At 39.9% G+C, this 26150-nt stretch overlaps 1 protein-coding gene across 3 annotated transcripts in view; it reads right to left on the reverse strand.

The window, feature by feature from the left end:
• PDE1C (phosphodiesterase 1C) overlaps positions 1-26150 on the reverse strand; it is a 479499-nt gene that overhangs the window by 409278 nt on the left and 44071 nt on the right. For all 3 annotated transcript variants that reach the window (XM_019538223.1, XM_019538255.1, XM_019538237.1), the window contains exon 2: positions 5151-5201. In XM_019538223.1, coding sequence (XP_019393768.1) covers positions 5151-5201 — 51 coding nt within the window. The remainder of the gene's footprint in view (positions 1-5150; positions 5202-26150) is intronic.

The raw sequence follows: 26150 nt of genomic DNA on the forward strand, positions 1-26150 counted from the left end.
TCAGAGGAGGGTCACCCACTTGGTGAGAGGGCAGCAGGACAGGCCCTACAAGGAGAGACTGAGGGACCTAAACCATTCAGCCTCAGCAAGAGGAGGCTGAGGGGGGACCTGGTGGCTGCCTAGAAACTCATCAGGGGAGATCAACCGCAAATAGGTAGAACCCTTTTCTCCCCAGCACTACCTGGGGTGACAAGGAACAATGGTAATAAGCTGATGGAGAATAGGTTTAGGGTAGAGATCAGGAGGCAATATTTTAGAGTTAGGGTGGCCAGAATCTGGAACCAACTTCCTAGGGAAGTGGTCATCGCCCCTACCTTGGGCAAATTCAAAAAGAGGTTAGATGATCACCTGTCTGGAGTCTTGTGAACCCAGCATTCATTCCTGCCTGTGGCAGGGGGTCAGACTAGATGATCTGTTCAGGTCCCTCCTGACCCTAGCTACTATGAATACCTGGGAAGTTACTGGAGCACATCCAAGTGTCTGGAGGAGGAAAGGCTGATCACAAGCATCTAGCATGGATTTACTAAGAACAAATCATATCAACATATCATAAAACTTGATATCCTTCTTTAACAAAATAACTACTTGGGAATGTGGTGGATATAGTATATCTGGACTTCAGTAAGGCTTTTGACAAGGTCCCACACAACCTTCTCATAAACAAATTTGAAAAATGTGGGATAGATAAAACTACTATAAGATGGATAGATAACTGGCTCAATAGCCACAAGCAAAGGATAATTATTAATGGGTCCATGTCAGAATGGCAGGAGGTTTTGAGTGGAGTCCCACAGAGGTTTGTCCTGGGCTCAGTGCTGCCCAATGTGTTTATTAAGCACTTAAAGGGCCACTATAAAGAAGAGGGAAAGCACCTTTTCTCTCTTGCTGCGGAGGGGAGGGTGAAGATCAATGGCTTGAAGTTGCAGCAAAGTAAGTTTAGATTGGATAACCAGAAAAACTTCTTCACTGTTAAAATAGTGAAGCAGTGGAATAGACGACTTAGAGAAAATGTGAATTCTCCATCACTGAAGGCATTCAAGAAGAGATTGGACAGCCACTTGTCAGGGGTGATGTAGATGTAGCTATGCCTTTGCCCTACTATGGATATTTCCCATGCTTCTGAACTTTGTTAGTTTCTCCTGCCCACACCCTTTTCTCTATCTGTGTCAGGGTGTTTTTAAGCCTTCCCAGAGGCACTGGGTGTTAGCTACAGCCAAGGCTGGGGACTTTGACTGGGGCATACCAATACACCCGGTAGGAGCAAAGCTGGAGGTTCCTAGCTAGAGTGCCTTTCTCCTCTGCTCAGAGTCAGACTGATCACCATATTTGGGGTCAGGAAGAAATTTTACCCCATGGTCAGGTTTGTATGAATTGTGAGGGGATCTGCTTTCTTCTCTAGTGGGGGGCATAGCCCTCTGCCCAGAACCTCTTGAATGTACATTGAGAACATTTTATAGACGCTAGGCATTGGCTGCCATGGTTCCCCTGCTTTACTTGTGCCAGGTTAGGATGTTAGGTCTATGCTGTGTCAGGGCTGACGGCAGTCGTATTTAGACTTTAGATTAATGTTTGTATGCAATTATGGTTTTTATGGTACGGTTTGAATAGGCAGGGGGTTGGACTAAGTGACCTCTGGAGGTCCCTTCAAGCCCTAGTTCTCTATGATTCTGCCATATTCAAGGAAATATGGTAACAGCAGCTTTCGCCACTTTTGCTAGCCCCTGGCCAATACATAAGTAAAAAGTAAAGCAGCATCTGCTGTATGAAGGGCTCCCTGGCTTCCAACTGTAGATACTTTTTCTTCCCGACAGAGGCTCTCAAAGGAAAAACAAGGTGTATATTTTATTTGGGGGGGTGTTGTATGCAAGAAAATAGGGTATATGTATTTGGCTGCCATTAGCATTAAAACTATGATATTTACTCAATTCTAAGACGACCGTTTTTCTCCATTTAACGTGGGGGGGATCACTTGTCTTGTAATCAAGTATGAGGGGGGAAGTGAGGAGCAGATGGCTGTTACAGCTTGGGCTTGGGCTTCAGCCCCTACCTGGGGTTAGGACCCAAGCCACAGCTTTTGCCTGCCTCCCATCCCCCACTGCCTCTGCACCTTGCCATCTTCTCCCAGCAGCCTCTTCCCACACAGTACCTTCCACACAGCCTATGCTCCCCAACCTGCCCCTCTCCCCCTTGTATTTGCTCTATGCTAGGAGGCTCAATCCACACTGGGCACAGAGCATGGCTCCAGCCTGGACCCACAGCAGAGCACACAGTTGACACAGCTGCTACAGGGGCTGGACTGGGGTCACGCTCAGTGCTCCCAGCTACAGCATGGATGGAGTCTGCCAGCAGAGAGCACAGACCAAAGCCAAGAACAGGGACAGAGGGTTAGGTGGTTGTGGAGGGAGCAGGTAAAAGAGCCTGGGGGAGAGAAGGGAGGGAAGTAGGGACTGGGGAGAAGGAGAAGGGGGATAGGCTTCAAGTGTGGTCAGTCAGGGGGCAGAGGTGGTGGGGGGTATGTACAAATGGGGGTTAGGCACGAACAGAGGCAAGCTACTTAATCTCCCCACACCACCTGCTCCCCCCACTGCTTGCCTCCCTGCAGCAGTGGGGATGTATTAAAGATAATCCTTCAATAATCAGATTCTACCATTTATAACAATGTCCATGTATAGAATCGATTGGGGAATCATCTTAAATTCAGAGCCATCTTAAATTTGAGTAAGTACAGTAGGTCTTCTATTTCAAGGATAGTGTTGCTGCTGCTTAATTACTGCTATGTTTGAGAAACAGGATTTTATATATTCTCTGTAAATAAGCAGGTTTGCACTAGACAAACCTAACTTTATGACCAGTTTCTTTTGCTAACTGGAATAATTTTGTGACATCTCAAATTGTTGCTTAACCACTCATGTTGAAAGAGATAACAATAATCTGAATTCTCAAAGTACTCTCAAAGAGCAAGCAGATGACCTTGGGAACTAAGAAACTTATCTAAATACTTCAGCCCCCTGGAGCACAGGCTCAGCTAATGAGAGATTGCACAAGGGTCTCCTGTGCATGACATTTGCTTATAAGCCATAAAATCAGTGCAAGTCATCACAACCCCTAGGGTTACATGACTGACTTGTCTAGAATCAAGACTAAAACAGAAATAAAACACATCTCCCAAGTCTGCAACCTATTTTTTACACATGACAAGTTTTCCCCACATTAATCATGCTGTTATACATGTCAGATTCTACGTGGAAGCACCAGCTTAGTCCCAAATATCATGCTCTTATTCCGGGCTTACTAATAGTGCAGTATGTAAGCGTGAAAAATGAAGTTCCCAAATGTCCAGGTTTTCAAGTGAAATTTGCATAGCATCTTACAATCCTCAAATATAATTCTAAGCAACAATATTGGAAGGGTTTGAGAAAAAAGAGGAGTTTGAGAAAAAAGTTCAAAACATGTAAATTTTACAACTTTCCTTTCCTTCATCATCATTTGCAATTTCATTTTTGACCAAATAATGCTTAATGCATGGATCCCTCACAATGGGGGATTTTTCTATGGCATTATGTGGAACAAATTCCAAATAAGATATCAAACTTGCCCCTAAAAAATATTAATTTTATTACTCCTGTTCAGTCTTTTAGCTTTTTTGAATAGGCAGCATTCAGTCTTCCTGAGTTCTTATGCCTGGGATGATTTAAAATACTATTCACATCCATAGAAGATAATACAGCTAAATAAAATACAATATGCTTAGAGTGCCACCATGTGACTGTATGGCAATATTACGTCAGAGGTAAATTCTTGTCATATTAATTTGTACCAAAATTGAGGGGATTTATGTGCACTAAAAATACGCAGAAATTATCTTAAATCTGATTTTTCACAATAGTAGCTAAGTTGTGTGTCCTCAAAAACAGGTTTGGCATATTCAGCATATATGCTATTTTGCAGAATAGCCAAGCATTTATAAGGGAAATAAAAACAACACACATTGTATTCCCTCCCCTCTCCCACCCCCCAGCAATAAATGAGATGCCACAGTTTTCCCAGTGTTACCCATTCTAAGTTCTGTAATTGTCATATTATCACTGGGTACTAAAAATGAGACAAGCTGACCCTTTCCAATGGTGACCACAGCATTTCTTCTACCAACAGATCAAAGTATACTGAAATTACATGTTGGATTTGAAGAGGTCTACTATACTGCAAGAGTGATATAGTCATGATGGTCCAAAAATTATGTGAGAGGCAAGGATTTCTTAGGGTGATAGCCTTTATTTTATTCCTCAGGTCTCTACTAGGAATTCTCATCCATTACTATCCTTTTAAACATACAACATACAGCATAACTAACTTCATTCTAATGGCTTGGGAAAGTAATTCTGTCATTTAATACCTGTCCGGTTTTTTGTTTTTTGTTTTAAATTTACACTCCCCTCTATCACATTCTTTGAGTACTGTGGCCAGACCCCAACAAGAGATGCCCCTTTTCCGCTATAAAATCTGTTGAAGGATTTGCTGATTTGGTGAAAAATTTGCTGGTTTATGTCTTCATCTGAAACCCATTATATCTAACAAGAGCATTACCATGGACTCGAGCTGGCTTTGAATCAGGTCCTTATGAACATCTACACTTTTACAACTTGGAGAAGTAGCACATGAAACAAGAATATAGCCATAGAGCTTTAGATCTCTACCTGTCATACTAGGTGAATTCTCACAGTAACGCCAAATTCTTGTGAACCAGTGTTTCTGACAACATCAGGAAGAATTTTAAGGCTCCAGGTTTCTATATTGTAACATGAAATGGGATGCCAGGGCTAACAGGGATATTTGATGCAGAATGGAGGAAATTGCATGAGCCCCGTTAGTGGTTTTGCTTAAGGAGGTGACGGGAATGGAGAATCCCGGGTGGGATAAGGATAGGTTGAGACCTGCCTGGAGTGACCCAGGAACTGTATCCCATCATTGGGCTAGGTTTGCTGCTGCTGCCTGGGGTAAACTCAGGAAGGGATGCCTGTCGTGGCTGCTGGCCACATGCCTGCGGTTAGGGGCTGAAGAAGTCGCCCAGGTTGGGGAAAAGGTCACCCGGCTGAGTAAGGAGTTAGAAGATGTGTAAAAATGAATTAGAAGGAAATGCACAGGCTACTTACGTGCAAATCGTGAAAGAGGTCGAGCATTTTTGTCACCTGTCTCATTTGCAACTGCAAAGAAAAAGCAACAGGATGTTACATCAAAATGTATGCATCGTATCACTTAATACTCATGAAAATACCAACACCTACATGTAAGTCATACAACTAGTAAGAATGTTTACAATTTTTACATACTGGCTAATACTTTTGAATATTCTGTATGAGTTATTTTGACTATTAACCTATTTGTACCAGTTTAGCCTTCCTATGTTACAGGGACCTAGATATAATTCTCACAGATGCATATGCAAACATTAGCTTGTGCCTATCTAGCAGCTGACTTAGTTAATTAACCAGTAACTCTTAACCAGTGTACAGCAATACATGTTAAATCAGCATTATAAATTTTACTCACAGGTGTTAACTCTCAGAAAACAAAATAGTTAAGTAAACTATCATTTTTCTCCAAGGGCTTTTATTTACAGATGAGCTACAGCTAAGGTGACCACATGTCCCATTTTTGCAAAGACTGTCCTATTTTAAACAACTGTCCTGGGCATTCTGTTGGTTTGGTCAAATAAAGTCTTTTGTCCCATTTTCAGCAGGATGCCTTGGACAGGTGTTTAAAATAGGACTGCTTCACTCTGCTGCCTGGCACTCCCTATCTCTCCCCTCCCACTCCCAAGGAAAATGGAAAAAAAACACAAGTTTAAATTCATATAGACCAACAGAAACAGAATAAGGTCTATATAAGGTCTACCCTATAAAACTTGGCTAAATTTGAACTGCAAAAGTAGGGCTGGGTTTTGTTCTTGTTGCTGGTTTTTTGCTCAAACATATCATCCCAGCCAACCCAAAACTATTGCAAATTGACTTGAATTCACTGAATAGTTTCAAATGGAAAAGGAAAAAAAATGAAAGTTCAGACTGATTTGAAAAACAAGCAAAAAAGAGATATTACTTTCCCCAACATTTGCTCAATTGCTCAGTGCTTAGGACGCTAACCTGGAATGTGATAGATTTGGGTTAAATGCATCCCTTTCTGACAGCACCTGGAACCTAACTCTTCCATCTTTGAATACAGTCCTAACCACCATGCTCATTGCCCTCAACTTTTGTTTTTGCTGGAAGGGGTGAGCTAAGATGATGGGCATGTGGAAAGTTTTACGGATTTCAGGTGCTCGCTATCATCCCAAGAGGGGCCATCTGACTACACTGTAAAGTCTGCCTGTATGTGTCTGCTTCTATCTGTTTTTTTCCCACCCTCCCCATAAAGATATCATGTTCCCACAGGAGAGGTTCAGAGAAGCCCCTTCAGAAAGTCCTATAGTCTGGTGCTAGAATAGGTAAGTCCCATCAGGCGGAGAAGGAATTTAAAGCTATGTCTGACATCCCAAAGGCCTGAGCCATCAGGCTATTGTTCAAGGGGGACAAGTATGTCCCGTCCTTACTGGTTTTGTGAATAGTGCCTAATTCTAATCTATAACTTGTGTGGCTTTGCTTCTATTAAAAATAGAAATGTTTTGGTTTGGGATGAAACATTTTCTTTATCTCACAACAAATTTTTCTTATATTTTTGTTTTGGCAAGACCCCCTATCCCCATAAAAATCCACTGCCATTTAATTCAGACTGAAATACCTCTCAACTTGTCAGTTGATAGCGAACTTAACTAATTATTTATACAATGCTACTGCAGGGTCACATAAAGCCAGTTACTCAAGTAGTATTCAAGGAAATGAACTTTCCATGCATTCTCACAGAGAATATATAATCATTCATGAGCTTTAAATAGTTATTTCCTTCGTGCCTTTTCTTTTAAAAACACTACTGCCATAGATAAGCTGCATCATTAGTCATGCAGCCTTACAAATAAAAGCATATGCATATGAAGGGGAAAAAATTGAAAAGTAATGAGAAAACAGTTTCATAATTTTACATCAAGACAATACCCAAAACTGATCATTTTAGATACAAGGCTCTTTGAGAGTGACTGTTTCATTTTTCTAGCAAATCTAAAAAGTATAAATAAGCTTGGTTTTACTTCTAAAATGCCAATCTAGATTCAATTCAGGTTTCCCTTCAAGTCACAGAATTATACAATTAAAGAGATCTCAAAGATTACATAGTCCAAGCTCGGGCTGCAAAATGTATTAGTTTCATATTCATCAAAATATTTATCTTGTCATGGCAATTAAAACTAAAATAAGCAGTCATGTCAGTGCTCAGAGAGATTACAGGAACAGATGTGTAATTCTGCTCAGTGTAGACAGCAGATGGTGCTCTTAAAACATGATGCTTTCTGAAGGTGCTGTGGCATCATTAGTTCACATGCAAGGAACTAGTTTTATTTTATTCAAACCAGCTAAGCTTCAGTAGCAATGACTACACAGGACCCACCTAGATTTCTCTCTGTTAAGTCAACATTTAAGGGTATATTCTCAAATACAGTTCTCATGATTCATACAGGGTTTGAAGTGCTAACAGCTATATGCACCCTATCTGAAATAGACATTAAAACTACAGCTGATATCACCAGCAAAGCATCAGCTCCGTAGCTTGTATGAACAATAAAGCTGAAAAAAATGGCTCAGCGCACACAAAATAGCTGGAACACTTAACACATAGTAAGTGGTGTTTCTGTTTGCTTGATACAGGTTAACTCTGGGAGTCTTAGGTGATAGAAACTATAACACATACTCCCTTCCTTAACTGAACAGGATCAATGCTTTAAAAATAACATTAATATAACACAGAATTATGAATATTTACAACCAGCCTAATAAATAACTAAACTTATTAAATTAGTCTAAGATGCCCTATATTGCTCCTTGGACTCACATAGCTATATCCAGGAACAACAGCTCTATTGTTGATAAAAAACAGGAAGACCGCTTGTCCATGTCCTCAGACTTCAGTGCCACAATTTCCATTGATTGTTGCCCCACCAAGATTTTCTTGGGCAAAAGAGCAAGTTCTGTACATCTTCCATCTCCATTTCCCTTAATTGTGTGTCCCTGTGTAGTAACAACTTCATACAACCATGGAAAAATTTCTTGCAATACCCCTGTTGTTTGCGTCCCATCACAGGGAAACAAACATTTTCATGTAATGGGGCAACTCCTGTGAATCCATATCATACTGATTTTTTTTTCATATATTATCCATCTCTTTAGCCTTTCTTCATTGACTGACACCAGTTTTTTATTGCCTAGAACATACATGCAAATTCTTCCTCTGTTTTTTTAGTCCCCTCTTGAGTCCTCCTTTGATAAGATCAGGGGCTTGACACACTTTTAACCCAATAAATAAACACAGGCTTTTTCCCCTGATGCTATTACAAATTATAATGTTTCCAGTTTGTTAGCTACTAATACATACTCCTTTAGCAGTGATAAATGCATTGTTGTAAACCCTGAATTTAATGTATGTGCCTTCCACTATATTCAAGTTAATGATGACGTGTCTGGAAACACAGTAGCTTTTCCTTATAGGTCAACCTTAAAGTTAACAAATGTTCCATTTGCTTTCAGTCTACCGTTCTTCGGCTGCTGTGCTGTTTGGTGCCATAATTCATTCCTCTAAGTTAATAGTACAGTTGTCATTTTTTTCCAAGCTGTGCCTGCTCTTTGGCTCTTGCAAACCAATGCATCTTCCATATGCCAGGGCTGCCCTTGATTTATGCTTGTCACCCCATAACCTGCAGCTTCACATGCTGCTTTCACTCATTTCTGACTTTGAGCTCTGCAAGTCTTTCGTCAAATGCTGCAGAATTAGCCATTTCCAAAAATAAATCTCCCTTCTAACTGTACTCTTTTTTTCCTAATAGCCATTGCTTGCAGGTAGAGTGAAGCTGTTTCCACTTCATCCTGTTATCTTCCAAGTTTTCACAAATTTTCAGTGCTAGTAAGGCCTCTAACTGTTCCATAATTCCATTCAGGGTATTTTCTTAATATATTTTTACTCCTGGTCCCAAATAGCGTTCAGTTATCCAAGAACTGTGCTTTGCTCCATCTCAAATCAGCAGCGCATAACAAGAGCTTCACAAAACTCCATGCAGATTCTATACTGGGAAAGCTTGACCCTTAAAACAGCAGCCACTTCCCAAAACTTTTCTCACCTTACAGACCAATACATTTGTGTAACTCTAAACTAAAGGGACTGTTCACATGCCTGCTATTAATAAGGAGCTAAACTTAACCACATTTAGGTTCACCATACCTGTATTTATAGGTGAGAGCTGAACTGGGACAGTTTACACCTGAATGAAACAGGCTAAATTATCGTAGTTTAGCTTTCCCTTACCAGAAATAATTGTAGCACAGGGAAAGTTGCGACAAAGCAGCTGAGGCACAGTAAGTAACTTCCCTCTGTTAAGTGCAAGGACCTAGGGTAATTGTGAGTTCTGGAAAACTAGGTCTTAGGTCTCCAACCATGAGCTCCTAACAGGCTTGTCAAATTGTTAGAACACTAGTTTCACCTATACTTCATGCCCCTATCCTGTCAAAAACGTTTTGGGCAAATCATTTCATTTCCTTGGGCCTCAGTTCCTCATCTGTACAATGAGAAGAATTGTTACAAAACTCGGAGGAGGAGGGAAGTAAGGATAAATACCAAAATGCCATCAGCTACTATGAGTTCATGGTAATGAAACTCACATAATTATCAAAGATAAATATGTATTTATGTAGCTTTTATTTATTTCAAATGTATATCATATTCTTATCCACCTAAGGTCAAGTCCAGCTCACTCCTTTGTGGGTGCAGGGGTACTTTATAAGTGCAGAATTGATGCACAGAAAAAGGAAGAAAATTAGAAGATTTATGGAGGTCAAGCTAGAGGTGCAAACTATCACTGGTTTTTCTATTCATGAATTATCCACAAAGAGATTTAGGACCAAATCTTCATCTACTGTACATCATTGTAACCCTCTTGATTTCCATGCACCTACATCTTCTTACTCAAGCTCAGGTTCTGGCTCTTGGTTATGTAGTGCTGCTCAACAACTTATTATACTGACATAACTTAGCCTGTAGGTGACTTAAAACCAAGATGGTACGAGAATTGTCATTTCTTTTCTAGTGCTGTTTGTATTGCATTATAGCATTGTTGTCACATGAAGGGACATCTAAATCATACAATCTCATTTGGGCCTCCAATTGCATGACACTAAAAGAGTCCTGGGATTTTTCCTGGGATTTTAAGTGCATCTGACCTTCTTTTGTGCACTAATCTGAACACAACTAAAGTTTTTAACTTCTACACTCTACCTCAGAAGTAGTTAGGTATCAGTGACAAGTACAGTGACATGTATGCAGTGAGTAAAGCAATTCAAGTTCCTTCAGGAAGACAGCTGCTATAGACACTACACATACAACAATGATTCTCTAGCCGGTGAAATCTAAATTAACATTTGTCTGCTATATGTGATTGCTTAACTGAAATAACAGCAAAATGTTGTTGTTTTTTTTGCTATGAGCAGGTATTCATTTGCCAAGTAGTTTTCCATTTCACAAAAACACAATGAGAAATACACATACAAGTGTTCAAGTGCCCAGCCATCTGAAGCAGAGCATGGTGAGCCTGTACTGATGGGTGCTTCAAAGCCATGTGGCCAATATGCAAGGTCCCAGTGTGCCTTGTGGGGTCCCCATCTCCACAGTACCGGAAGACAGCTGAGCAAAGAAGCACCAACTAGTTGGCCGCTCTGCAAAACATGCCACCACCTTGCACTGGGAGTCCAGAGTCACAGTGGACCTCTTGACAGTTTCCACAGCCAAACAAGCTCACCAACTTTGCTTCCAGCCCACAATACACCCCTGCACCCACATACTTTGTGGGCACATCTACATGTGCATTAATGCACATTAGTTAATGCACATTAAATCTAGTACCCCCAAGTATTTATACATGTGCTCTGGGAGGGGGAAAGGGTGCTTTAATTAGAGCAGCTCCAAGAGCCGCTCTAATTAAAGCACCCAGGGCATCTCAGGTATCAGCATTCCCGCACTTCAGAATGACAGTGTGGCTGCTTTATGTAAAGTTTGACAAATGAGCTTTAGAAAAATCATCTCCACCACCTTTTTGATGTGCAGGATACTTATACACAAGACGCAGGAGGCTGCTGGAGCCTGGTAATTACAATGCTTCACCACACTTGAATTACTGAGTCTCGATTAGTAGACTTGATTAATTGAGTCTGCTCCAATGTGCTGGAATTACAGCATATTGGAGAAACCTCCTTGTTCATGTATAGGCACCCCATATTGTGAGGTACTAATAAAATGCATATTAATCTGTCTTAATGTGCATTCACTGAAAATTGTGTTTTTTTAGTGAAGTGTTAATGCTTATTGAAATAGGCTAATGCACAGTAAAGCACACATGTAGATGTGTCCTATGGTTTTCCAACTAGATAATTCTATTTGGACTTGGTTCTAGAAAGTTATGAGGACACCATAAAAATAATCTTAGCAGTGAGTTGATTCACTTTTAGATAAAGAGAGATACAAAGTTGCCCTATAATTAAAGTTTTGTTGTGTTTTTTTTATTTCCAAAAGACAAATTTTGACAAACTAAGGGAACCAAATGTGGAAACAGGAGTTCAAGAAAATGAATGCAGAGAAAACTTGGAATTTTTTTAAGTCTAGTGAAACAGGTCCAGTGCATACTCTACTCCTCCAGCACAGAGTTAAAGCCTGCCACCCCTTCTTCAGAGAGCTCATTCAGCTCCTGTGCAGGTTGGGACACAGCACTATGTACAGCCATGTGGACGTGACCAAGGCTCTGGCAATGTGGTTTCCAGTTCACCAGATAGTTTGGTGAAAAACCACTTGAATGGCTGCATGCTCACTTTTTCTAACACGATAAGTCTGCATTTCTCACTAGAAGTGTAACACCTGTCCACTACCCTAGTCAGAGTTCCTCCATTATGTTATATGACTCTATGTTATAAGAACAAGCTTTTCAGGCTATTACTGAAGGGCTCCATTGCAACAATAAATATATTTCGATAGGTACCATTGGTTCTTCATTTAATTGTACTTACATCCAAGTAGTCAATTTTAAGGCAATTCCCAACTTGTTATATCTGTCCAGTGAAATCATCTCCTCCAATTTGATTTTTTTTCTACAAAAAGGTAGCAATTTCACCAGTATGCTTCTTGAACCAATTTAGCTGTCAGAGACTCTTTGTCAGTAATCTTTAGAAAATGCAAAGAAAAATACACCGATTTGTAGTAATGGCTCACTAAGACTGACAAATGAAGATAACAGTATCTCTTCTACATTTTGCGGTTTAACAAGGGAACAAAATACAAAAATCACAAATCATATTTTACAAATAACTTAATGCAAGCAAAACATTTTGCTAGCCAGAGGTCAGCTCAGATGAATTAAATCTTTCATATTTCAAGTTAAATATGCTATTAAAGCATTAGTCCAAATCTTATGAAAAGGCAAACTTTAAAATAAGGAAAGAACAAACACACACATATGAACAAATGCATACTCCACACAAAATTTGTGCAGGTTTTTCTTGGACAAAAAAGCATTTTTTACTTTATACTTGCATACTTTGAAAGGTTGCTCCACTTAAAAACTTGTGAATTCCCATAACTTTATTTCCTTACTGACTTCCATATCAAGATCACAAATCACTTTACACACTTGAGTTATTATTCAAAATACTCATGTAAGGTGGGTAATTGTAATCTCTATAAATGGATGGGAATAAAGAAATATGAGACCGAAAGAACTATGTGGTTCATAAAGTCAAGTCTCGTGCTATCATGGGTATCACATCAGGAAAGCTCTTTCCATAAATGTACTGATCTCCATGTCCCCCCCGCAACCTACCACCACCACCACCACCAAATCAAAGGCTGCTGTTTAAACAATTAGAAACTTGCTTCTAATTTCCAATCTAAATTTATTCATGAGCTAATTATACCCATTAGTTCTTGTGCCAACCTTGTTCTTTAGTTTAAATAGTTCTTCTCACACCCTATTGTTAATCCCCCTGATTTATTTATAACTCCTCAGCCTTTTTTTCTAGGCTAACCAAACCATGCTCTTAGTTTCTTTTCATAAGGTAGGTATTATATTTCCTGCTTCATCTTGGTAGCCCTTCTCTGCATCTGTTCTGGGGTAAATTCATCCCTTAAGCACAAGTGACCTGAATTGTAAACAGAATTTCAGAAAATTCTGGCAATAATCACTAGTGCCATTTACAATGGAACTAATCCTTCCCTCTCTCTACTGGAAATGCTTCTGATGCATCCAAGAATAACATTTTACTTTTTCAAGACTGTACCACATGGCAGCTCATAGTCATCCTGTGATCAACTGGTGCATTTGGATCCTTCTCCACTGCAGTCATTTCTAACTAATGACTTCCCATCTTATATTTTTTTATAATTAGTCCCCAAGTGCATGACCATGCATTTTGTACTGTAGCAGTTTTGCACTACTGAATTCCATCCATTTCTAACTTTCCAGTCTTCAAGGTCATCCAGTTCTTTCTGTATATCTTGAAGTTCCTCCATACTGCTGATGCCTCCCAACTTTTATGTCATCATAAAATGTCAGCAGCACATTCCTCACATAAGCACTAACATCATTAATTAGATATTAGATAAAGTTACTGCCAAGATTGATCAATGAACAGCAACTCCTCTTTAGCCTGATAACTCATTTTCAATAACACCCATTGTCAACTCCCCTTGTACTAGCTCTTATGCTCCTTACAATTCTACTAATTCCTAGCTGTTCCAGCTTCACTAACAGGGTCCCATATAGTACCACATCAAAAGTTCATACAGGATCTAGATAGATTACAGTCACCATACTTCCTGTGTCTAGAAAATCAGTTATCCTATAAAATAGTAATACCAATATTACTTTTGTCTGGCTCATTCTACCTTTGGTTAACTTATGCTGCATGCTATCATTTTTCCCCTTTACCTCCATGACTCATCATTATCATGTCTTAAAAAATCTGTTCCAAAGCCTACTCCAGGAACTACAGACTGATAAGGATCACAGTCCGTAAAAAAATCATGGAGCAGGTTCTCAAGGAATCCATTTCTAAGCACTTGGAGGAGAAGAAGATGATTAGGAATGGTTAGCATGGATTCATCAAGAGCAAGCCACGCCAGATGAAACTGATTGCCTTCTGCGATGAGATGATTGGCGCTGTATATGCAGGGAGACCAGTGGATGCTTTTGATATGGTCTCTCACAACATTATTGCAGGCAAGCTAAGGAAATACAGGTTGGATAAATGGACGATAAGGTGCATAGAAAACTGGATGAAACAACAGGCTCACTGAGTAGTACTCAATGGCTCAATATCTAGTTGGCAGCCGGTATCAAGTGGAGTGCCCCAGGGGTCAGTCCTGGGCCAATTTTGATCAATATCTTAATCAGTGACCTGGAAGATGGCACAGAGTGCACCCTCAGCAAGTTTGCAGATGATAACAAGCTGAGGGCAGTAGTAGATATGTTGAAGGGTAGAGTTAGGATTCAGAGAGACCTAGAAAAATTGGAAGACTGGACCAAAAGAAAATCCCATGAGGTTCAATAAGGACAAGTTCAAAGTCCTGCATTTAAAACAGAACAATCCCATGCACAGGTACAGGCTGGGGACTGACCGACTAGGGAGCAGCTCTTCAGAAAAGGTTACAGTGGGGTTACAGTGGACATAAGTTGAATATGAACCAATAGGGTGTCCTTGTTGCCAAAAAAGCTAACAGCATACTGGGCTGCAATGGTAGGAGTGTTGCCAGCAGATCAAGGGAAGTGATTATTCCCCTCTATTCAGCAATTTTGGGCCCCCCAATACAAAAAGGATGTGGACAAACTGGAGGAGTCAAGCAGAGGGCACCAAAAATGGTTAGGGGCCTGGTGCACATGACTTCTGAGGAGAGGCTGAGGGAACTGGGCTTAATTAGTCTGCCAGAGAGAAGACTGAGAGGAGATTTAATGGCAGCCTTCAACTACCTGAAGTGTGGTTCCGAAGAGGATGAATATAGACTGTTCTCAGTGGTGGCAGATGAAAAACAAAGACCAATGGTCTCAAGTTGCAACAAGGGAAGTTGAGGTTAGATATTAGAAAAAAACTTTCTCACTAGACAAAGCCTTGGCTGGGATAATATAGTTGGGGATGGTCCTATTTTGAGCAGGGGTTTGATTAGATGACATCCTGAGGTCCCTTCCACCCTGATTTTCTGATTCTATTGCACAGAGATCAGACTAACAGGCCTGTATATGACCAGATCACCTTTTTCCCTTACATTTACTGTTCTGCCATGGCACCACACCTACTTGCTAAATTTGTTTAAAATGCTTGATGTCTGACCTGTGATTTCATGGCCAGCTCTTTCAGCAATCTGGAATTAACATTGTCAAGTCCCCTTGACATGAGTATAGTAAGCTACTTGAGTTTTGCTTGCATCTTATTAGTGGTAATTTACTTTTTATACCCACACTTCCATTATCCCTCTTGCCCTTTGTTCAACAAAATTGTCCTTGTTGGAACATAAGAAGAAATATTCATTTTGGTTTGGATCCATGTCTATATTATCCTTAGAGAATCACAGAAAATTAGAGTTGGAAGGGACCTCAGGATGGTATCTAATCCAACCCCTGTTCAAAGTAGGACTATTCCCAATTATATCATCCCAGCCAAGGCTTTGTCCAGCCAAGTCTTATAAACCTCCAAGGAAGGAGATTCCCCAACCTCTCTGGGTAACCTGTTCCAGTGACTTACTACCATCCTAGTGAGAAATTTTCTTCTGATTTCTAACCTAAACTTCCCTTGCTGCAATTTTAAACCATTGCTTCTTGTTCTGTCACACAGTGGCAACGTGAGGAGGGTGCATGGGGGTACACATGCACCCTCTGAGAGCTCTGGTGCACCCCCCCCCGAGCGACTGCACTCACTGCTTAGGCGATGGGCAGGGGGGCAAGTGGGAGTACTGGCTGATTGCTGCAGCTGCTCCCAGAAATGGCTGCAGCTGCTCACAGACAGCGCAGCAATCACCCACCGAGGGGGTTCCCCTCCCCCCAGTCAGTAGGATCAGCTGCGGGGAACACCTCCAGGCGGTAGGATCAGCCATGGAAGGACCCCCCCTGACTAAGGTGGCAGCAGTTGCCCATGCTGTCATCCATGTCTCTGTCCTCACAGCATCACAGCCCCACTTCTTTCCTTGTTCTCCTCTCATTTACAGAGCTGTCAAACTCTATGCTATTTGTTTTATTATCCTCTGAGCTTGATTTCCAGTGATTTCTACTGCATTACATAGTTCTTAACTTCTAAGATGCAACTTCCTTCACTGCTCAATCCTTTTTTCTGAATCCTTATAGGAAATAGGATTATTGCTAATGTCCTTCTTGAGATTATTCTTCCATTCAGAACTGAAGCCTCATTCCTATCCACTGCTTGGGATATAAATTTCTGAGAGTTGTAATAACTTTGATTTTGAGAAAAATGAAGCCTCCTTCACATTCAAGTCCTCCTACACCTCAGTCCAGGTTACTTTAACTAATCAGTTTCCTAAATTCTCACAAATCTTACCTTTTTTGAAATACAAATCCTTCATTGCAAACCTATTTTTGTCAATTCTTCCATTAAATTGAAAGTGAATCAATTCATGATTATTCAATTCAAAATTATTTTCTACAACCATGTTTTCCATAAGGATCTCATTACATAACAAAATCAAACAGCATCATCTCTGATTGTTCAGCAATTTTCAAAGACATTTGTCAACTGTTACATCCAGGATTATCTGGGCCCTACCATTTTTATATTTTATTCTATAAATAAAGCAACTATATCTGCAAAATTAAAGTGCTGCACGATGAAACAATTCCTAGTAGACTTTTTTCCTAAGAATATTATGTATCTCTCTATATATCTAAATATAACCCATGGAACTAAAAACTTTTATCCCTGTATCAGGAGAATCACTTTATCATCTTTTCCTAAAGAATTTTTGTCTCAGGCAGATTTTAGTTTATCAATGTTATCCGTTACTTCTTTACAGTCAATCACATATTTAACATACCATGATAGCCCACCACTTCTACATTTATTCTTTCTTGATCAGAACATACCTTTCAATGCCAGTATCCCACATGGACAGCTATTTTACCAGGTTCCCATTATCCCGCTAATGTTTGGTTTCATGTCCTGCACCCGCAGCTAAGATTCTTTCCATTTTGTTGTTTCTGGCATCTGCATAAAAACATTTCTGTTGTTCTGGGGGGTTTTTACCACATCCCATATTGTAGCCAGATTAGGCACATCCCTATCACTAATTGTACTGTCTGTGTAATTGCTGTTTTCATCAATACTAGCTATTTCTTTCCTCTTCCTACCTATTGATATTTCTTTCCCTTACCCTCATTTAACCTGATTTTCTTCTTCTTGGTTATTGACTTTCTTCTCCACTTTGAATTGACACATGTGAAGATTACAGGAGTATGTCTTAACCTTCTCCCCTTCATTTTTCAGTTTAAAGCTTCATGCCAGCCTCCATCTTACAGAGCTACTTCCCCAGGAGAAAGACAAATTCTAATCACAGAATACACTGTATTATTTCTGAAAACATATGTGAAAAAATTAAGGGTTTTTTTGGGTTTATGCTCTCAGCTTAGCAGACTCCATGCATTCTGTCTTTGTTCAAGAATTAGAGAAGGCAATCAAATATACTGGTAGATGAAATGGTCTCCTTATGAACGAATGTTTTAGCTGTACACTGGTCAGATTCCTGAAGGGAAAGCTGCGCCTACAGTGGAATACACTTTGCTCCTTAGGGCAGTTGGGGGTGACAAATTAGCCCCACCCCTTTCTTAAATGTCACTCTAGTCCCTTGCCCTTGCCCAAATCTGCTGCTCTGCTTTCTGCTCTCTGCCTTGTCCTCCATGCCTAAACTGACCCGATTCTCTGCTTTCTGCCCCCTGACCTACCTGCCACTGTGCTGCCTGTCCCCTCTCAAATTTGCCATGTTACACACAGAGGCTGCCTATCCCACAGGTTGGCCACCCCTGCCCTAATGTAACTTAAGATAGCATGTCCCTAAAGATGCAGCCACCAATTACACAGGCACAGATTTCACAGCGCATGTGTTCCACTGACAATCATGAAAATGTTTTCAGAACTGTAGGCCTAGGCATGCAGAGATGAATAGTAGCATAAAAAATACATTCAATCTATTTGCTTAACAAGGAGAAAAGCTATTTAACACATTTTATGCCAATTCATCCAGTTCCCAGAAAGGCAGTCAGGTGTCATTTACAGGCTTGCCTGAAAAAAGGAAAAACAATTTAAATGTTACCTCCACTGACTATTAAAAGACATTCTGTGGGCATAATACCTTCTAGAGCCTGAAATATTTAAGGAAAAAGGCTTTTATGGGACAGCTTACTTCCCCTTCTCATTCCCCAGCTCCTGCTCTGCATGTACACCAGGCTCTTATGCTTTTTCTATATGCAGGTACTGCAGCTGCAGTTGCCTATTGTAGTGGTCAGCCAGACCTTGGAGCATGACACAGAAATGCCCTTTTTTGTTTCTAAGACCAAGTGAAAGGAGGTAACTATAGGAATGTGGGTTATATCTGTTACACAAACGCTAGTGGGGAAGCCAAAGTGTCCACAGCTATTACAAACCTCCTAAGGACTTATGAATACATGGCAACTGTATCTATTTAACAGCTCTCCTACCTTCATCACAACAGCCTTACTGGTTAATCTGCCCTTGTCAAATTGGATAGCAAATTATCAGTAGCAGGCAGTTTTTGCACACCAGTTTCTGAGTAGATAGGGGAACTCTCATGTTGGGGTGCTGTTCCTGTAATTCCAGGGAAAGCCCCATGAAACTGTGTAGGGAAGTGCCCTTGGTCATTCTGAAGTTGCACAGTTACCACTAGTTTGCAATGCAATCGTCTCTCTAGAAATGGCACTTCACAGAGCAAACCATTCTGGAGAAGGTCCCTCCTGAAGCAGCTTCTCAATCCCATTCTCCCCCTTGTTCTCATCCACTCCCTTCTCCACTTGATGCAAACATCTGTGAGTTGTGGTTAGAGCTACAAAAATCACTGCAGATATATCTGTGCAAGCCTCTATACCTGCCTAGCCTATGAGCATCACATAGCAAAGCCATTTTTGTCCATAATGATCTTGAAAATATACTGACTACTTGAAAAGATGTAAATCCTGAGTCAAAGAAAGAAGAATCATGGGGTATTTAGAGTTTGATCCCAACATGCAAAATGCAGTGACCGTAGCTAGCTTCCATTAAGCTATCCTACCATGCATCATACAGCCAACCCCACATTGAATAGAGTCCAATAACAATGATGAACACATACGTTGGAAGAAAATTCCCCCCTCCCATGTGAAAGCAATGCTGGTTAGTGAAGTAAAAGATCGCTGTTTATTTGAGTACATGAACTATATGTGAGTTAGTGCAAATTGGTTACTTTGAATTTTCTCACGTTGAAGTACTGCTTTCATTTAGATGGGCTCTAAAAGTACAGCATTCACTACCACAGTGGAGGGGCCAGATCTAGCTCCTATTTAAGTCAGTTGAAATGCACCACCTGTAATCAATGGGGTTTGGGTTATGCTTTAGGAGAGTAGCACACTGGGATTACTGAACCAATTCCACTAGATAAGGTGTTTACTTCAAACTTACTTAAGGAAATCAGAGTACTGACAGCTGTCTGTACACAGTTGGGAATGCTTTAATCTAATAGTAATAAGTAAAGAACCTCTTCAGTTTAGAGGTTTATTTACTGGATGATCCCTACATGAAATGATGCATTTCAAGTACTTTGGGGTACAGCTGTTACCTTAAGCATAAAAAAGAGAGTGAAAGGAAGAAGCAGATTTTTCCAGACTGGAGAGGATTTTAGCAATATGATTCTAATAGAAGTGTCTTCGTAGTCTGAAAAGTTAGTCTGAAAGATTACAGCATGAGTAGAACCAACTGGAAAATATTTTTGCCATGGAAATGTCTATCAAAAACTATTGTAAAAAAGGACTTTTTCTGAAATTTTGTATTGAAAACATCAACTTTTTGTCAAAAACCCAAGAAAATATATTTTTAGCTGAAAAAAAGTTTGACAATATTCAATTTGAGGACATTATAATTTTTTTGAGTGAAAATTCAACAATGTCAAGGGAAAGATTTTTTTTGTTTAAAATGTTAAGCTTAGTTGAAACTCTAATGCCCCACTGAAAAAAAAGTTTTGATGAAACAGTTTCACCCAACCTTCACAGTAAGATTCTTATCTATAAATTATTTCCAGGTTAAATTGCCTTAATTTACAAGTAAAAAGATATCTAATCTTACTTGGCCAACTTTACAAAATCCACCTGGAACTGACAGCTCAAGCTAGCTTTTTTGCTACCAGCACCTTTGCAATTCCATTGCCTCCCACTTTCACCAATGGGATTGCACAGAAGTAACTGCTGGAACACAGAAGTGTTTCTAACAAGAGTCACCAAAGGTAGCTATGCATAATCCTGGTATCACACTGTGCACCAGTACTTCAATATAACATGCTGAACCATCATCATCATCATTATTATTTAGATTTAGATACCGCCCTGCTTAGAAAGGCCTATGGTGGCTTACAATTAATGCCAAAAAACCCATCTGTTAACCCAACTCATAATCCATCTACAGAATTTAAGACTGTATGAGAAAAATTCCCACGCAAAAAAAAAAATCCTCTTTTGCTTTATAATTAACAGGGTAACTTTATTCCCAGTAAGTTTTAAAATGCATTATAGATCACTAAGTTTCCATGAGGAAATATTTTAAGTGCAGAAAATGAGAACATCATAGGTATAAAAGGGATTAAGTTTGAGACCTTTTTAAAAAAAAAAAAACACTCAGTGTTGGTTTATTCCTGATCCCACTAAGTCAACGAGAGTAACGATTCCAAATCCTACCTTAATTTTGTTCCCCTACTTTATTCTGACTACCCACAAAACTCCAGTGCTTGGTAAACTATCAAGATTCCCAAGAGTTCCCATCAAGCTCCGATCAGCTAAGAATGATGATGGTGGGGGTTTTTTAATTAAATTCCAATCACTTCTCCCCTTCCCACTTCCATTTTCCTCTTTGAAATAATCCACAAGTCGTAATGACAAATAACTCCCCATCACATTAACTAATTATATAGCATGAGTACACAGAAACACTGTAAAGACAGATGTCTGTGTACCTTTAGATGCAGCTAGGTATTAGAGGGTTGTTTGTTGTAGTTGTGTTGAACATAGGCAGACAAGGCTCTTTGGTTAAAGGTAATATCTTTTATTAGAGCAACTAAATACCTGGAAAAATTGTTCTGTGTAAACTCTCAGGCACAAACACCCTTCTTCAGGCATAGGGAGAGTCTGTTGCTGTTTTGTGTTCTCCTGGATGGAGTAGAAGCCAATATGCAAAGTGCAGCTCTGTGAAAATGCAAATATGTGGGAGTGAGGATCAGAGGCCATAGGAGACAATAGGTGTGAGACAGGTAGGTGGGGGTGAGAGGGAAGGGAGAATGTTAACCTGGTGATAGAATGTAGCTGGTAAAATGTAGAAAGGTTACCTGAGGTATTCAGGAGGGCAGGCAGGTTATAATGTGCCATAAATCCTATGTCTATATTTAGTCCATTATTTTTTGTATCCAAACTTACTATGGCCCAAAGCACACTGAATGGATCCAGATCATGCTGAAACAAGAAATGTAAAACCTGCCAGCATATCTCTAACACTCGCACAATAACTACACCCCACAACAGAACCATCACTATTCCTGGATCTTACACCTGTAGCTCCAGAAATGTAATATATTTCATCCAGTGCACCAAATGCCCTAATGGAAAATATATAGGAGAAACCAAACAACAACTGTGTACCAGAACGAACACACACCAAAAATCTATCAAAGAAAAAAATACCCTATTACCTGTGAGTGCACACTTCTCACAAGACAACCACTCTCTCCAATCTCTTAGTTCTAATCCTCTAAGCAAATTTACAAAATGCCTTTCATAGACGAACCTATGAACTTCGCTTCATAAGTCTACTGCATACAAAAAAGCATGGACTAAATATGCACTGGATTTATGGCACATTGTAACCTGCCTTCCAACCAATAATACCAGTTAATGTTTCAACATTTTACCAGCCACATTCTATCACCAAGTCAGCTGCCTCACACCTATTGTCTCCCATGACCCCTGATCCTTACTGTCATGAATTTGCATTTTCACAGACTTGTATTTTGTGTATTGGCTTCTATTCCATCCAGGAGAACACAAAACAACAGCAGATTCTCTCTGTACCTATTTGTGCCTAAAAGCTTGCAAAAAATAATTTTTCCAACTATTTAATTTGTCTAATAAAAAATATCACATTTACCCAAAGAACCTTGTCTGGCTAGGTACTAAAGCAATTTATGTGCTTTATAAGAATCTAAAATAATTGAATTAGATAGGAAACATTCATGTTACACTACATCAGCATTTTCTGTGCAATGCATTCATTACAAAAAGGAGATAAAAGTTGTTGGGTTGAAAAACACCAGTAGAATTCTTTTGCTGCCTAAATAATGGCTTAAACTCTGCAGCAGTAATCTTATAACCTTTGCATTTTTGTCACCAAACCTCTGTTGCTTTTGTTAACTGGAGTATAAGAAAAAAGCTCTACTTGTCTTAATTTCACAAGAATGATGGTTCCATGGTTCTACCAAAGTTTAATACTATCTTTGGAAACAGTCTTTCCAAAGACAACTTACAGCAAATTCCTCATAACTTAATATAATATGCAGAAAGTGCACTAAGACATAGCAATCAATAGTCTATCCTGCTTATTTCTAGTCTCTAAGAAGTATAGATGAAAAATAGAGGGAAAGCTGAAACGGAGAGAGGATTTGTGGGAGTTAATTGTTCCATTCATGGTAATGGCTCTCAATCTCCAAGACTGCACTGTATTAATAGAGGGGTAGAACTGGTGAGGAAGATTCATTCTGTTGGATCTATGGGTCACACTCTGCAAAGTAAACAAGATTTTATTTGCTTTTATATGCTTGTTCACAACATTTAAGAATATCAAACTTACCAAACCAAAAAGATTTTCATTTAACTCCTTTTACTAAAGGAAAATGTTTTTGAGAAATTGTAAGAGATATCCTCTATAAACATGCGCTTCTATTGTTCTCAGTCCTGCCTTTCAAAAATCCTACAGTTTTCAATTCATTTCCTCCCATGGGTCTTCTCCAGTTCAGTATCTGGTACTAACATAAAAGCTACTCGGAAAAGATAACATTTTTTAAAGAGGGGTAAGGTCACATGATCACTAATAAGGAACTATATATACCAGAACTATCCAACTTCTAAATGACTGGGGGCTGAATACCCCCTGGGTAACACCAGCAGCAAGCCACAGGCCCCATGGGCCATGCAGCAGCAACATCTACATAAGCAGAAGACTGCACAGGCACTTGCTTACGTAAGTACTACAGGACTGCACAGTAACCAGCATTACTGCACAGTACCATCGCTGCATATTTTATTTCCTGACGCTACTGCACAGTAGCTCGTTACTGTTGTGCAGTACTGTCACCTCGCAGTTAGTGCCTGACAATGCTACTGCACGGTAGCAATGAGCTACTGTGCAAAGCATCTTGTATAGATGCGCTCACTCAGAACTCGGCTGCATTGTCCATGCCTGGCCACTAATGCACCCCACTGTTGCACTGCATGGCTTCTTGGGTGCTTCCCCCACTACTGCACCACACATCCACATAGCCCCAGGCTCAACTTCAACTTCCAAGGCCACACCACACTTCCTCTTGGAAGTGGAAGCCAGAGGATGGAGGGGGACCCCAGGGACTGATACCACAGGCACAACGAGTGAGAGTGCTGCAATTTTAGATTCTTTGTAAGGCACAAATAGCCTGCAAGCTGGTAGTTGTACAGCCGTGCTATATGCTACCCCAGCATATTTGTCTTTTTTACCCAAACCTCACTCGCAAACTCCCATTCAGTTTACTGACTAGCAGGATAGACCCTGTCTCAGAGATAACAGGGCAAACTCTGCTTTGATGCATGCCCTGACAGAGGTATGAATGGGAGCATTATTAAGGGCAAAGAGATTGCATGGGTACAAACTAAAGCTGAACTTGCCTGGAACCATCTAGTGATAGCACACAAAATGTCAAATCTTGTCTACATGACAGAGCATAGACCATTTGAATGTTGCTATTTTAACTGTACTTCCATAGACTGGTAATATCAATCAGAGTACCCTATTCCAAAAGAAAAGAGCAGCTTTACTGCAGAATTCACCTCCCAGCTCTCTCTCAACCAGTGAACTCCTACAGTTATCCTTTATGTAACATCCAAGTTGTACAGGTAAAAATATGCTTCCAAAAAGGGAAAGTACCTGAAGACCATGTATTTCTACAGTTCTGCACTTGTATTGTCATTGAATCTATGCAAAGAAACAATAGAATTCTATCCCTAGCAAAAGGGAAGGAATAGAAAATTCTGAATTGGTCACATTTCACGCTCACCAAAGTACAAATGGTGAGCCAAGAGGGGGAGAACCTTAAAGTACCTTTCTACTTTGAAGGCTTGAAAGAATAGATTCATTTACACAATGATACAAGATTTTGTTTTAGAAGTTAGAGAGAAGTCTGAACATTTATCAATCTATATTCCCCCTAACCAGGGGCCAAAAAGCCACTTAGGAACATCCATTTTTCCCTGAAAAGTTCCCTAGACACCTAGGGAAAGGTTTCAGAGCATGGTCAGAAACAATTAAGATCAAACACCTAGACCCCAAAAATCTGCCTAAACTCCACTGCTATGTAAATAAGAGCTGGTAGGTACCTGAAGTCTACATAGATTCCCAATCCATTAGGTATCTACACAGCATCCCTATACCTGACAGAACCATTAAACTCATTGCAAGGTATGAACACCCACAACAGCTTGTACTCTTAAACAAACTCGGCAGTTGATGCCTGACTTCGGCCATTAATTTAGTGATTAGAGTACTTCCGTTCAAAGTAGGGTCCAGATCCTACTTACTTACATGTACACAAGTGGCACCTCCACAATTTTTGGGTACCCACTTACAGTTTGTGACTCTGTTTCTATTTGGAATAAAACAGTACTTCGTAGGTTAGGGCTGTCCCTTTAGTTCAACAGGTACTCACCCAGAGAAAGTTTGAGCCTGCATCTCCCGCTTTGCAGAAAAATGGTCTAAACACCATGCCATGGGCTAATCATTATCCAGAGTGATCTCCAGCCACCCGCTTTAACCTGGCTGATTGTTCCCTTGCATTTGATATTCTTCAGATAAAACCGATAAACAGCCCTGGGAAGGGTCCTGCCCATGTGTCCTACAATATAGTGGGTGTGTCTACACATGCAATAATGTGCCATAGTTACTATGCATTTAGTTTTGTACTTCCTTAATGAAGTATTAACCGAACGTTTAGTAACTACATTTACTGCACAGTAGCACCAACGCACTTTTTTGTGACGGCTACTGTGCAGTAGCCTAATTACACTGTGTAGTAGTTTATTAGCATGGTTTTTGACCAGCATGCTACTCCATAGTGTTATTAGGCTACCTTGCAGTAGACATCTCATGTAGACATGCCCAGTGGGTACAAAAATGCTGAATAACTGATACTTCATAGCATATTTGAGGCTGAGTAACTCATCCTATTTTGATTCCCCATCAAGAGTCAAATGATACTGAAGATCACCATCATCATATATTTCCTAGTTTTTTATTTTGTTTATAATCATTCCAAATGAATTTCCCCTTACTGAATTTCAGTGTGAGGCTGTAACATAATATCACAAAGAATTCTAGAGAGAGTCTCACATTTCTAAATATAATCAGTGTGTTCCTTCAGAATAAAGAAGTCACATGAGCTTATTCCAGATGGTGACATTTGTATAAGCAAAGTTATTAGAACTCATAAACCTCAGGGAA

Source organism: Crocodylus porosus, unplaced genomic scaffold (genome assembly GCF_001723895.1).
Source record: "Crocodylus porosus isolate Cpor-Errol unplaced genomic scaffold, CroPor_comp1, whole genome shotgun sequence".
Taxonomy (NCBI): Eukaryota; Metazoa; Chordata; order Crocodylia; family Crocodylidae; genus Crocodylus; species Crocodylus porosus.